This window comes from Taeniopygia guttata, chromosome W (assembly GCF_048771995.1).
Source record: "Taeniopygia guttata chromosome W, bTaeGut7.mat, whole genome shotgun sequence".
In the NCBI taxonomy this organism is placed as follows: Eukaryota; Metazoa; Chordata; class Aves; order Passeriformes; family Estrildidae; genus Taeniopygia; species Taeniopygia guttata.
In genome coordinates, this window is record NC_133064.1 from 31,458,559 (window position 1) to 31,473,505 (window position 14,947).

General features: G+C 39.9%; 1 protein-coding gene across 4 annotated transcripts in view; it reads right to left on the reverse strand.

Annotated features, from left to right (window-relative positions):
* Positions 1-202: 202 nt before the first annotated feature.
* The window catches only part of LOC116806882 (AN1-type zinc finger protein 5), a 65,384-nt gene continuing 50,639 nt past the window's right edge, over positions 203-14,947 (reverse strand). For 2 of the 4 annotated variants that reach the window (XM_032744702.3, XM_032744703.3), the window contains 2 exons: positions 2,824-2,949; positions 203-1,835 (listed from right to left, as the gene is read on the reverse strand). In XM_032744702.3, coding sequence (XP_032600593.1) covers positions 1,687-1,835; positions 2,824-2,949 — 275 coding nt within the window. In that variant the 3' untranslated portion in view covers positions 203-1,686. The remainder of the gene's footprint in view (positions 1,836-2,823; positions 2,950-14,947) is intronic. The other 2 variants (XM_032744701.3, XM_072923032.1) reach the window with 1 other exon arrangement.

Here is a 14,947-nt window from a genome sequence, read left to right on the forward strand (position 1 = left end):
CTGTGTTCTCAGAGGCGTGTCCAATGCCGACAGTGGTCACTCCAAGTGTCAATATCCAAACCTGACCACTGATTGGTTTGACCCCTCCTTCCTGAGAAAACTCATTTCCATGTCAAACAACGACAGTTTTGTATCCCAACTGCCACAGGGCCACTTTTAAGTTACAGCAATAACTAAAACAAATGAACTACCACTAAAAGTATTTCTTTCTGTACATGATTTTTATTATTTGCATAATACAGCAGAGCATAGATGCTGGATAGAGTGATTATGTGCCATACCTAAGTATGAACTATCTGTACATGCTTGCATATCTGATAACTAAATTGAAAGAACAAATTTCAAGCAAAAGCTTGATTTTTTAAGTGAACTAAAAAACTAAGATTGAACACTGCAATAAAAATCATAAGTAGCATCTTGTGTACATATATATGAAGAGGCATTACAACACTAGTCCACACTATACTCGATTATATAAAAAACCACCACAAGTTTCATACATCACAAAACCCCCTTCCATTATAACACAGAAATTATTTTACCAGACAAGCATCAGTGAACTATACTGTCCTTTGTAGTTATTATACAAAGCTGTAGATAATGGAGCCCATGCAATATACCCAAGAACACTGCAGTCCTACACCGAAATACTATTAAAAATGATAAAGCAGCCTTCCAAGAGTGGTTCCAGCTCCCACTTAAGTCTACAGGAGTCATGTTGGGTATGATTCCCATACACAACAATTGTTACATTTAAAACTTTTTTTTTAACTGAAAAAAAACTCGTAATAGTTTTTGAACCCAGAATGTGCTGAATTTAAGAAGCACATGAATAATAAACTGCTGAAATACTTCTGCAACTTACACAGATGCATGTGTCATTTGACAGAGTTGCTGTGGTATGTCTAAAAATCCCACCTATAGGTTTTGTTTTCTAAGTCAATCTTAGCACAATATTGTGCTACACAACATTATTAGCTATGCAAGGAAAAGCAGACAACTGTTGCAGGACAGTTCTTAAATTTCTAACAGGACATTCCTTTGGAAAATTACTATAATTTTCATTATTCTAAAGTTGTTATCCGCTTTAAAATAGTTTTCTTCTCATACATATCTGATTTTTTTTCCCCATTTTTCTCATTGCAATTGATAAATTACTTTTTATTAAATATGGCACCAACACTCATCTTACTGGATGGTAGAGCCCTCTACATGTCTTATATTCTGCTGGAATACAATGAAGCATGGAAACTAAAAATAAAATAAGATTTCAAATGGATAGAAGTAGACCATCAGCCTTTCTGACATATCCTCCTCCCAAACAGGCACAGTCTTTGGTTAGTCATAAACACCTTGAACATCTCAAAAGGAAGATCTGCGGCAAACATTAAGTAAACATCTGTTTGGCACATGTGAACCAGAGCCTGTCTTCTGTGCATGTGTATTCCCATGCAGGTTCTAGCCATCCAATCATATTCTGAGGAGAGCATATACATTTTCAAGGACTGTATCTATCCAATTCTGCCTGTGACAAACACCCAAACATCGTGAAAAAACATTAAGACAGACAAGGCTAAAATGAAAACTTTGGAGAACAAAAGAAAATGGCCATGCATCTGCTCTTTAATGCTTTCATAGGGCATATTAAAATAAAACAAAAGTCAGTCTTTTCACAAATAGACTAGTTTATATTCTCTGGATTTTTTCAGCCACCACAACTGGATTCTCTTTCCTGATTTTTGCTGCAGCTTCTGCTTTGTAATCATATGGACAGTTATGCTTGTCAGAATAACGGTGAAGTCCACAAAATAAGTTTCCACATCGGCAATCAAACCCTGTATAAAGAAAAGGAAAAACAACATTACTAGGAGGCTTCAGACTTAAGAAAGCTGTAAATTAAGGTCTTAGCCAGTTCAAAGGGGGTATGTGCATCTTCTGTATCAAATAGATTAAGTGGAATTAATATTTTCAAATATTAACTCTATTAAGGGATCTAACATTATGGATTTTGTAACAGCAAGCAAAAATTCATTGCCTACAGATTTCAACAAATTTAATCTATGTCCTGGATTGAAAGATAATGTGTGTATTATATTTGCCATCTGTTAGAGGTAGGGCAGTTATCTTTTCTTAATTGGGCAGTTTTCTTTATCTTTTCCACAAACCAATCCTCCCTCTGGGAAATATCTTCTGTTAATGGGCCATTGAGTCGCACTGCATGACTGATAAAATTACATCAACCCATTGTGAGATGCTCTGCCCAGGGGGAGGAGCCAAGCATTCCTTCCTGGATATAATCAGAGATTTTGGGATACCAGAGCAGCCTTTTCCTACCGGATTCCCAGAGGAGCAGCTGTCTTCTCCACTGGATTCCCAGAGGAAGACTAGGCCCATCTACACCACTACTGCACCTTCAGAGGAAAACGATACCCTTCTAGAAGATTATTGCATCAACAGAACCACACCTGTCACTCCAGGAGGACTGCAGCCACCATTTCAATTGGACTGCTACCAACACCGTGATCCACAGGATGTAAGGTCATATTCTGACTCTGTCAGTAGGTGTTTTTTTTTTTGTTTGTTCTATTACATTTGTATTTTTAGTTTTCCTAGTAAAGAACTGTTATTCCTATTACCATATATTTGCCTCAGAGCCTTTTAATTTCAAAATTATAATAATTTGGAGGGAGGGGGTTTACATTTTCCATTTCAGGGGAGGCTTCTGCCTTCCTTAGCAGACACCTGTCTTTTCAAACCAAGACAATCTAGTAAGAGGCAACTAATAATATAAATCTATTCAATATTAACAAAGTACTATCATACCCGTAAGGCCAACCTTCTTTTTGCATGTGAAACATCTGTTCTTCTTTGGTTTAAGCAGTTCAGAAGCTTTCTCTTCACTCTGTGAAGTACTAGGTTGAGAAACTGATGGGCTTGGTTGAGTAACAACTGTTAAAGCAAGGAAAAGAAATAAAGGTTATTGTCTTCCTTTTCTTGACTTCACTAGCACATTTGTATTTATTAGCAGTGAAATCCCCTCTACTAAGACCCTGAAGTTTATTGCCTGAAGTGGTAAGTAGAATAGGTATTCTATTAACTTCCCTTTTGTCTCTAGAAAATACAGCATACCTAGTGTTATCACCTGTATACACCCATATAGGTCCGGTACACACAATATTAAAAGTAATGTGATCCAGTTTAAATTAATCTAAAACAAAACCAACACTTTCAAAGTTGTTAAACAGAGGGGATACTTGTGGAAAATAGTCAATAGGACCATATTTTAGAAACTAATGGCATTTACAGTAATGCTTTTTTTGTCATAGTACCAAGTTACTCTGCCATTATATTTGCAAAGTCAGATGATCTAAAACCTCAAACAGTACACTACCTAACATTCTTGAGCTTCAAACAACTGATTTTGTGATACACTTAGTATACTACTACAAGCCCCACAGCTCAAAAAAGCCCTTATTTCAGACACTTTTCTTCAGCAATTTAAAGAAAAAAGTACATGTTTACATTGGATATCAGTATCCTTGTACTACATTCAACCTTAATGATCAAGCAGTTTGAGTCAATGTGGCTTATTTTTCAATTGCCTTTGTCATGAACACTTTTGGCTACATTTCTCACTTTTTATCCAAGTTCTATGCAGGATAAAAATGGGTACTTCTGTGAACTTCTGTGGCTCAGTTAGTTTTCTTTGAAAAATTAAATTTTTTGTCAGTTGTTTTAAAAATCCTTTAAATACCCAAATTAGTGCAGAGTAAACACAAGGGAGATGTGTTTGTATACAAACTTTAATGCATACAACCCAGAGAGTCTGTCCATGTTCAGTTTTCCTGGACACTCAATTGTATGATTACATCTATTGTTTTAAAAAATAATGAGCAAACTATAAAATACACTCCAAAATTAATGATTGAGAATATATAGGTTTAAAGGATTCACTTGTAACCAACTTTATACCCACAAATATGATCTCTTAGTTGAGATCCTTTTAGATCAGTAAGCATTGCATTCTGAAAGTGGATTTTTTAAACATCATGAACCCCTTTATAGGTAACATTTTTATATCCTTACTATTAATACTCGCTCTTATAAGATTTTATTTGTATTATGTTCATATGCCTATTACTACTAACACAAAGCCTCACAGATCCAAGCCCCATTTCACAATTCACTGTAGAAGTGAACAAAGAGAGCCTCCAGTCAGTTCATATTTCAGATTGTAAACAAGATTCAGTAGTGACAAATTTTAGAGGCAACAAGGAACTTTCAGTGCTCATACCCAAAAAGCCTTATACAGGAAATCAGTATTTTCTTATGCAATATTATAGCTGTAAGTCCTAGGGAACAACTCAAGCTCTTTACTGACTTTATTTTTTAATATTATATAGATTCTTCTAGAAAGTGTAAAGAGTTCAGCATCAACACTATTTTGCTACTTCTGAGGACAACAGTACTATCCAGTCTTGGATATATAATGTTTTTTCCATACTTAAGCATGCTCTTAATAAAAAGCAAAGGTATGGCACTACAATCATAACTGTTATTAATACTTTTCAGAGTAATTTCAACAGCTGGTTTTTTTTAAGCAATTCCTTTGTCTTGAAAATTAATATTTTCAAAATTAACAGATATAACCTTTTGAACTCGTCTTTAAACCCCAAGGAAACTAGTGTTCAGTATTAGATATTCTAGTTGAAAGCCTATGAGCAAAAAAATCAAGTTAAAAACACTGACACCACAGTGTAAACCTGTTGGATACCACACACCTTAGCTGACAGGAATTAAGAAATTGATTAAACATCTCCCAAATCAAGCAGGATGATCAAGCTCCTTTTTGATGTTTTGTATTACCAGTCTGTTCAAAATGAAATGCTAGTTATAAGCTATGGCAGATGGAAAATGGAACCTTCCAATTCTCTGGTGTAGTGAGCAAGTGAGCAGCTGTGTGTGCTTAGCTGACTACCAGGGTTAAACCACAACAGACCATTTTGGCACCCAACAAACATCTTGAAGGCTTTGAGATAACAACAGACTTGACTGGAATGTGCTAGGTCAAAATTATAGCTGTTAGTGCTGTTTAACTAGTAATCAGATGGCTCCTGGCCTTGCTTGCCTGACTGCAAAATAAACTCTAGTGCTCATTAGTGGCTGCTTTTTGCTTTCACTGCTTATCGTCTTACTCTGCTGTTCCTGGTAACATTTTGATAACAGCAATGACCATGCATGCACATGGACAGGCAAATGGCAGGTGCATTGCTGCTGTCCTGGACAAGCTGGAACTCTGTGTGAACTCAAGTCAAAGGGACTGTGACCTGTGGATGAGTCCCTGTGGGAACAGGACACCCTGAAGCATCTGTGGCCATGATTGCATCTGTGCCAGAGCAGGTACACCTCTAAAGGGATTGTGGCTCAAGAAGTCCACACTGGAGAAGGTAATACCTTGAAGCATCTGTGGCTGTGGATAAGTCTGTAACACAGTAGGTACAATCCTGATGGGACTGTTGCTGTGGGTAAAGCCACACTGGAGCAGGTACATCTCTGAAAGGATTGTGGCCCATGAAAAAGGCCATGCTGTAACAGGTGCACCTCAAAGCAACTGTGGCTATGGATAAGTCTGTGCAGCAGAAGGTATACCCTAAAGAGACTGTGGCTTGTAGATGTCGTGGTTTGACACGGAAAAAGAATTTTTCTCGGAAGAAAGAGGTCAATTTGGATATTGACAAATTGAAGGTGGACACGCCTCTGAGAACACAGAGGGGTTAAAAGCAGAATTCCCAGGAGAATTCGCTCTCTTTGGTTCCGGTCAGTGTGCAGTGCAGACTGTCCCCTGCCTGGCGATGAGCTGGGTGGGGGAGGGGAGAGCCATGCAGCCTTTGGAGGGAGGCCCAAGGGTGGAGGGACTGGAACCAGGCTGGCCCCCTGCAGATGGAAGGGTGGAGAAATCTGGGATGTCTCTGTTCCCCCCCCAAGAGTCTCTCTCTCTCTCTCTCTCTCTCAAGAGACAGTGGCGGTTTGTCAGCAGTTCACCGCGGGGAAGGAGAAGAGCGGGGGGGCCGCAAGGTGCCCAGCTGCCTGTGGGAGTTGGAGCCTGGGCAGTGAGCCATCCTTGGGAGTTGGGACTTTTAACCCTTCCTTGAGAAATGAAAGCTTTGTGAAATTTTTCTCCTCCTTGGTTTGAAAGAGAGGAAGAGAGACAGCTTGGACCCTGGGATGTTAGAAGGAGAAATTCTAGGTGGGAGGAGATGATGGAGTGGCTTTTGGCTGGACTTTTTCTTGGTAGCCACAGACTGAACCAATCTTCTCCTCCAAGAGAGACTGTATTTTAGGAGGATGCCGGTGAGCCAAAGAGACCTGCTTCAACTGGGAAAAGACAGAAGTGGAGCGAACAGAGAAAAGTTAGGGAGGTTTGTGGTGGTGCCCCCTGTCTTCAGAGAAGAAGAAGAGAAGATCATCTCTGTTCTTGGACCCTCGGCCCCAGGGGAAAATGGGGGGGACTGTGGTGCCAAAAATGAAAAACTGAACTGTTGTTTTTTCCCCTCTTGGCAGGGAATCGTTGAAAGGAAAAATCCTAAAAGCAGTCTGTCCATCCATGTATTGGTTGTGAGAGCACTGTGCATGGAAAGGAGAGGGTCACCATTGGCAAACTTTTTTCTCCGGGCGGTGCCATGTGTGACATGGAAGCACAGGGTGTGGCAGCTGTCTTTCTTGGGGGGTCTGTGGCACAGGAGGGGCTCCTCTCTCCCTCGATGGACTGAGAATCAATTGTCTGGAGGATGGAAACCTGATTGGGGTCCAGGTTGTGTCTCACTGTGGTTTGTTGGAGTTGGGTGGTGGGAGGAGGAATGCTTTGGAAGGTTTTCATTTTTATATTTGTGTGTGGTTTTTTTCCTTTCTTTTTCCTTTTATAGTCGTATAGTAGTAGTAGCTTAATAAAGTTTTTTTTCCTTGTTATTTAGCTTGGGCCTGCTTTGCTCTGTTCTCAATCGCATTTCACAGCATTCAATTGAGAGATTGCATTTTCATGAGGACACTGGCATTGTGCCAGTGTCAAACCATGACAGTAGATAAAGCTCCACTTGGAGCAGGCACACTCCTAAGGGACTGAAGTCCATGAATAAATTCAAGTCAGACCAGGGGCAAGGGGAAGAGTTTATTGTAATATTACATCCTATTGCCTGGTACAAAGGGATCAAGGGTAGAGATTGTAATGGCTATGCCTTTAAACTGTTGTAATCTGGGTTTGGAATTACATGTTATAGGATGTACTTATAGCAGGAACCACCTGAAACTATGGAGGAAAAACCTCATAAGAAGCAGTGCAAGTGCAGCAGTGACCAGATTTGAGCTCACTGATCCATCAAGACAAAGAGATAGTGCATTAGATAATATTGTGTCACAATACAAAGATTAAAAACAAATCCATCTAAGGGAAAATGTTACCAACTACTAAAAATATACTTACTTCCTCCTCTACATAAATATACTGACCCTGAGATTAGCTTAGTTGGTAAGAGCATGGTGCTAGTAACACCAAGGTGACAGGTTTGATCCCTCTGTGGGCCATTCACCTAAAAGCTGGACTTGAAATCCTTGTGGGTCCCTTCCAACTCATAATATTCTGTGAACTCTGTGAAAATGACAGGTGTTCGCTGCCACAACCAGCAACCTGGGAACTAGGAAGCAATGATGATAATCCAAAGCGCAAAGGCCCATTTCCAAAAAGAGGTGCCAAACAGGATCCTTCCTCCACAACTAAAACACTTTCCAAAAACAAAAAGCAGGTAACATGCAGAAATGGGCAACTAAAAAGTCCCAACACAAGGAGATTTAACAGGTTCCTCTAAATCAGAATTGTTCAATTTATTACTTGACACAGATAACACCTGCAAAAAGTAGGCATCCACCCACTTTTATGCCAGCAGGGTTAAATCTAATAATGGGTTTTAATAATGAAGTCCTCAAAGTAGCTTTGCATAACAGCTAGAACAGGGACAACACCTTTTAACTAAAGCTCACACAGAAAAACACCCCCCCATTTTTTCATCAAACTGTATCTCAAATGAAATATAAGTTTTAGTTCTTCTGACATGACATTAGTACACACATTCATCACATACTATCCTGACAACTGCTTGTCACAAAAATCTCCCTCTAGTAGACATTAAACAAATTTTACGACAGAAATCATACTGTGTTAATCAGGCAAAGTACTCAAAGTGACTGCAGTGGAATAAATCACTAGACAAAAGCTGAAATGATGGTAGGAAAATGGTTGTAACTGTCACCTGCAGATCTGTCTCCTCAGTACCAATAACCCTATTCATATGGAGCAAAGCCTTTTATCACTAGAACATGTTTTATTGCCATAACAGAGGTCCTGTTGGCATGTAGCTCTCTTCACCACCATGGTTATTTCTCTTGCCTACTACCAGCTCAGATTACCAGATGAGGTTTGTTTCACTTCAATTTTAGGAGACCAGATCTCCTGCTACAAGGTTGAAGAACTTGGAAGCAAAAAGAAGTTTCTAGAAATGGGCATGATTTTTAAATTTTATTAAGTAATGCAACAATAAGTTAACCACAGGCAGTTTAAAATGCAGTGCCATCAGGAACAACAAAACAGGCACAGGGGATGCCATTCAGAGGGACCAGGACAAGCTCAAGAAGTAGGCCCATGTGAATCTCCTGAGGTTCGACAAGGCAAAGTGCAAAGTCCTGCATTTGGGTCAGGACAACCCCCAATATCAATACAGGCTGGGGGATGCAGGGATTGAGATCATACCTGTATAAGAGGACTTAGGGGTACTGGTGAATGAAGATCTGGATGGCAAAGGCATGGACTGGGAGAACAAATAAGCACTCACTGTAGAAAATCAGGTTTGAAAGCATCTAAGGAACCTGCAGGTGCACAAGTCTATGGAACCTGATGAGATACATCTGCAGATTCTGAGACAACTAGTGGATGAAGTGGCTAAGTCACTATCCATCATATTGAGAAGTCATGGCAGTCCAGTGAAGTTCCATTGACTGGAAAAGGGGAAACATAACCCCCATTTTTATAAACAGAAATAAGGAAGACCCAGGAAACTACAGGCCAGTCTGTCTCACCTCAGTGCCTGGCAAAATCATGGAGCAGGTCCTCCTGGAGACTATGCTAAGGTATATAGGAAATAAGGAAGGGAGTGGTGACTGCCAACATGGCTTCACTAAGGGCAAATCATGGAGGTCTTTATGAAAGGGTTACAGGATTGGCAAATATGGGAAGAGTGACAAAAAAAAAAAAAAATCTGCCTGGGCTCATGCAAAGCATTTGGTATTGCCCCACACAACATACTTGTCCCTAAAGTGGAAATATGCAAAGTGGACAGATGGACCACTTGGTAGATAGGAAATTGGCTGGATGGTTGCACTCAAAGAGTTGCAGTCAACAACTCAGTGTCCAAGCGGTGACCAGTGCACACTGGCATGGACCTGTTCATACAAGTCCAGAGAAGGGCCACTGAAAGGCTTCAGGAAGGAGGGCTGGAGCACTTCTTCCATTAAGACACGCTGAAAGAGTTGGAGCTGTTTAGCTTGGAGAAGAGAAGGCTTAGGGAAGACCTTAGACCAGCTTTCCAGTACCTAGAGGGCCTACAGGTAGGCTGGAGCAGGACTTTTTACAAGGGCATGTAGTCATAAAACAAGGGGGAATATCTTTAAATTGAAAGAGGGTAGATGTAGATTAGATATTAAGAAGAAATTCTTTACTGTGAGGCTGGGGAGGTCGTGGCACAGGGTGCCCAGAGAAGTTGTGGCTGCCCTATCCCTGGAAGCGTCCAAGGCAAGGTTGAATGGAGCTTTGAACAACCTGGGATAGTGGAAGGTTCCCTGCCCATGGCAGGGGGTTGGAACGATACGATCTTAAAGGTCCCTTTCAATCCAAACAATTCCACAATTCTATTACCATAAATCTGCTAGGATAAGGAACCAACCTAATTCTAGTACAAAAAGTGCCTGAAAAACAAAAAGACAAAATCCTCACAAATACAACTGTTGCACTATATATTTGGGAACATTTACGTCATTCAGTTGGAAAGTAAGATGCATCTTCAAAGCAGACAGAGGGAGAACAGCAAGGTTACTTATGATTAGAAGTAAACCACAAGCCACAGCATGACAGCTGTTCAACCAACACAAATAAAGGTCCTGCAAATAGGAATACTAATGCTACTCTGACCCCAAAGTATTAAACCCACAGTGACTCTGAGACTTCTGAAAAAGGAATAATCACGGTACTAACAGGCTCAAGAACAATGCATCCCAATGAGCAAGGAATCAGGCAAAGGGGACAAGAAACCTGCATGGATGAATAAAAAACTCCTGTAATTACTCAAACACAAGCAGGAAACACACAGGATGTGGAAGCAGGGTCAGGCCACTTGGAATTACTATAAAGAGGTTGACAGAGTAAGTAGAAATGAGATAAGAAAGACCAAGGCCCATCAAGAATTAAACCTGGTCAAGGATGTAAAGGATAACAAGAAGGACTTCTTCAAATACATCAGTGATAAAAGGAAAACTAAGGATAATGTGTGACCATTTCTAAATGGAGGGGAGACCCCAGTGATAGAGGACTCGGAGAAGGCAGAGTTACTGAATGCCTTCTTTGCATCAGTCTGCACTGACAAGATCAGTGCTCAGGGATCCCTCACCTAGGAGACCAAGGTAAAGCTATGTTAGAAGGAAGACTGTTGGGAAGGGTAGATAAATATGATTGAGAACCACAATAGTACAGCCAGGACGAATATAACGCCCCCTACTGGCTGGACAATAACCCTCACCTACAGCGGGGTCCAAAAGCCAAATGGACTGTTCCATCTCACCCCCCAGAATCTATGGTTCACCCCACATCTGTAACCCTCCCCTGAACCATCAGGTGCCTGTGACCCCATTGGCCCAGGTCCTGTTCCAGCCCACCTTGGAGCGCCCCTTGATAAGGGGTCTCTGGGGGGCTGGACGCCCTCTTGGATCTTCCCCTCTCCTCCTGGAGCGTCCTCCGGGAGTCCCTGCTCCCCTCTTTGTCTCTCCCCTCCCCCATCAACTTAGGCCCAGCCACGTGCTGTGTCTAGCAGCTCGAGGCAGGGCCTTTCTGCGTCCCGAATAAACCTCATCCCCCAAGAGCAACCACAGAGATCTCGCTTGTATCTGTCCGTGGAATACAAATAAACGTCTTTACAGAAGACTTTCCCTTAGTCAAGGAGGACTGGGTCCATGAGCCTGCAGTGCCCTTGTGGCCAAGAAGGCAAACAGAATCCTGGGATGCATTAGGAAGAACATTGCCAGCAGGTTGAGGGAGGTGATCCTGCTCTTCTACTCAGCCCTGGTGAGGCCACATCTGGAGTAGTGTCTAATTCTGGGCTCCTCAGTACAAGAGACATGGAGCTCCTCTCTTATGAGGAAAAACTGAGGGAGCTGGGCCTGTTCGGCCTCGAGAAGGAATGACTGAGAGGGGACCTCATCAATGTCTATAAGTATCTGAAGGGAGGGTGTCAAGAGGATGGAGTCAGGCTCTTCTTGGTTGTGCAAACCAATAGGACAAGAGGCATTGGGCAGAAACTGGAACACAGGAAGATCCACCTGAACATGAGGAAGAACTTCTTCACTGTGCAGGTGACTGAGCACAGGGACAGTTTGCCCAGAGAGGATGTAGAGTCTCCCTCACTAGAGATATTCAGGAACTGCCTTGACACAATCCTATGCCATGTGCTCCAGGATGACCCTGATTGAAGAGCGAGGTCAGACCAGATGGCCCACTGGTCCCTTCCAACCTGACCCATTCTGTGGTTCTGTAACTAGACTGTCAGAACTGACAGTGGCTTTCCTTACACAAACCAATACAGCTGGAGCAGTTAATAAAGGACTCTATCCTGTGTGAGGGGCCCATGCTGGAGCAGGTAAAATGTGCAAGAAGGAAGGAACAGCAGAGAACAGTTATGAACTGACTGCAACCAATTCCTCCTGCATTACTCAGAATATAGGGAGAGGAGGTAGAAGAGTCTGGAAGTAAAGATGTGTCTAGGAAGAAAGGGGTGAAGGGATGGCATTTTTAGTTTTATTTGTTTATTACTACCATGCTCTATTTTTTAAATTGGCAATAAATTAAGTTAATCCAGAAAAGACTACTAAAGTAACAGCAAGGTTTTAATAGCTTCCTGTATACTCAAACAAATTAGCCAAAATAGTACCTTATCAGTTTAAAAAAATGCATTGACTTCCACAGTAATAGGAAGCAGTAAGCATGCCAATGAAGAGTGAAATGCCTGAAAGCATTAAAAAAAAAAAAAAAAGCTTTAAGCGTTCTAACTACTTTTACATGAAGGTAAACCCCAACTACTACCACAGAAGGGCTGGAAAAAATAAAACAGAAGGGACAAAGGTAATAGACAAAGAGCACCCAAAAGTCATCAGAAAAACATCCACAGCACCAGAACTGAAGACTATACTACAAATTACATAATTCTTGTGCTGCACATTAACACAATTGACTTGTATATAAAGTTTGAGTCAATAAGATGGACAGTATTTATTATGCTTTATCAAGCTTGAAAATAAATATTTTATTTTTTAGAAACTGCAACTGCTATGCTGATCTACCTGTTCATGATAAAATGTTAAAGAATAAACTGTATATTCAATTTGATGCCAAAGAACTGGGATAAAATTATTCTGCAGCATAAAACTAATATCTCACATGCTCAACAGGCACACTGAATATTTTTACTCTTACATCAATATAACAGATACCCCTGTTAAGTATCACACTAAAATATGGTTTAGATTGGCTGCCATCAATACTTGATGCCTTTTGCACGTCTCAAAAAGATACAGTAGCACGTTATTCGCAATAAACACAGGACCAGCAGTTTGGTCTCCAGACTTATTCTTCAAGATAGACGGCTTCAAGACTTCAAGGAGATTATTAGCTCAATTTCAGAATTGTTTCAATTGAGGGCATCTACTTGAGCTACAGCAGACATGGAAAATGGGAAGTTAATTTTGAACACAAGACAAATTTGATATATCTGATGATTTTATTGACAGCCACAAAGGAACTGTCTACAGATAGCACCCACATTTAAATACTATAGCCATGTTTGAAAACAAATCAGAATCAGATATTAAAACAAGAAGCAAGCAATATAATCTATCATCTTGAACATTCAATAGCTCATAAGATATTCAGCATATGACTCAGAATATTCTCTGTAACACACTGTAAATTTCATAGCTACTGGTTTTATCTGTAACATATGTGAGGGCATCCCTTAACAAGGTCTTGCATGTAAGATAGCTTTGGTGTTGAACATTAAAATAACATGTCATATTGGCTTGGTATGGAGCCAAAAGACTAATGATCTAACCATCATCTCATAAATTTCATTATATGACAACATTCAGGAATGGGAAGAGCAACCTACAACATGGATGGAATAAGACTGTAAGTTAACAGTGTTTGTGGAAGAATTTTAACACTTATTTTACACAAGACCATATACATTTAAAGTTCCAGTTCACCTTCTTCATAGGCAGCACTATTGAATAGCTGTGACTTCAGTGATAATTCACCACACTGCTCTGTAAAACAAAGCTATTACTGGGTTCAGAAAAATAAGTTTTTTGATATGCACACTAGACTAATTAAGTCTGGAAACACTAACAACCCTGAGAGATTTATTCAGAAAGGTAATGACCCACAAAAATGCTAGAAATAGGCTATGACTTGATACAGTATGGTTATTTAAACATACTTGTTTTCACAACAGTTGAGTTTTAGTGCTCAATATGCAAGTCAGCTCTCTTGTATGAATCTTTGATCGCCACTTAAAAATCTGCTTAAACAAAACAGGTTTCTTCGAGGCCTCTACTATGCCTCACCAACTTAGTAATAGTATTGTTCTGATGCAATAATCAACACAAGGAAAGTAAATTAGTTATATAAGGGGGTTTTGGCATTTAATTCCTGTAAATTAGCATGGGAAAAAACCCCACAAATATGAACAATATCTCCAGAATATTTTGGGTATATTCTGACTATGGTCAAGACTGAACAAAAATTAAATCCTTAGTTAAGAAGTGCAGAAGCAGATCAAAAGCCTATAAAATGCATGATATAATTAATGCCCAATTATGGAGTTTTGATAGAAAGGCATTTATATTTCACTGACTCCTACACAGATCATCAGATAAGCAACTGAACACATGCCACAATTCAATTACAAAACTACAACAAGCAACAAATTTGAACTAAGAAACTACAAGTTAAAATATAGTATGTTAGACAATTAAAGAAAAACCCAAACCTACTTTGCTTGAAAGCTACATTGTTTGTTCCAGACCTACCATCTAATAGACAGTTATGAAATTAAATTGCCAAGGTGAGACTACAGATAAAACTACAGTATTTTCATTAGCAACATCATGACAGGCATTAGCTTAGAAAATAACATCTCATAGAAAGTATTAGCTTTGTTTTACAAGGTGACATTAATTATCTACTATTGTTTCAGCTCCTCCTCAAGAGAGACCAACACATATTGGATGCTGAAGAAAAAAAGAGAAAGGAAAAAAATAAACTAACCCAAACACAATAGGGATTTATAAAAAGTTGAGGCCAGCTTTTTTGTTACTGCAAGAAACAGGATCAATATACTAGTCACAGGATCAATATACTAGTAAATACAGCAAACACTTGCTGTATCTTAAATGTCTGATAAACCCTTTGTAATCTAAAAACAGCAGACAAAGGCACTATTCTGTGCTGTCTGAAATCTGCTCCCAACTTAACTTTTAGATCAGCTGAAGACTGTTTCAAGAATTTAAGGATATGTACTAAGGAAGACAATTTTGTTATTGAAGTTTGTTTTCCAAACTTTTAAATTCCATAGTAATTTTC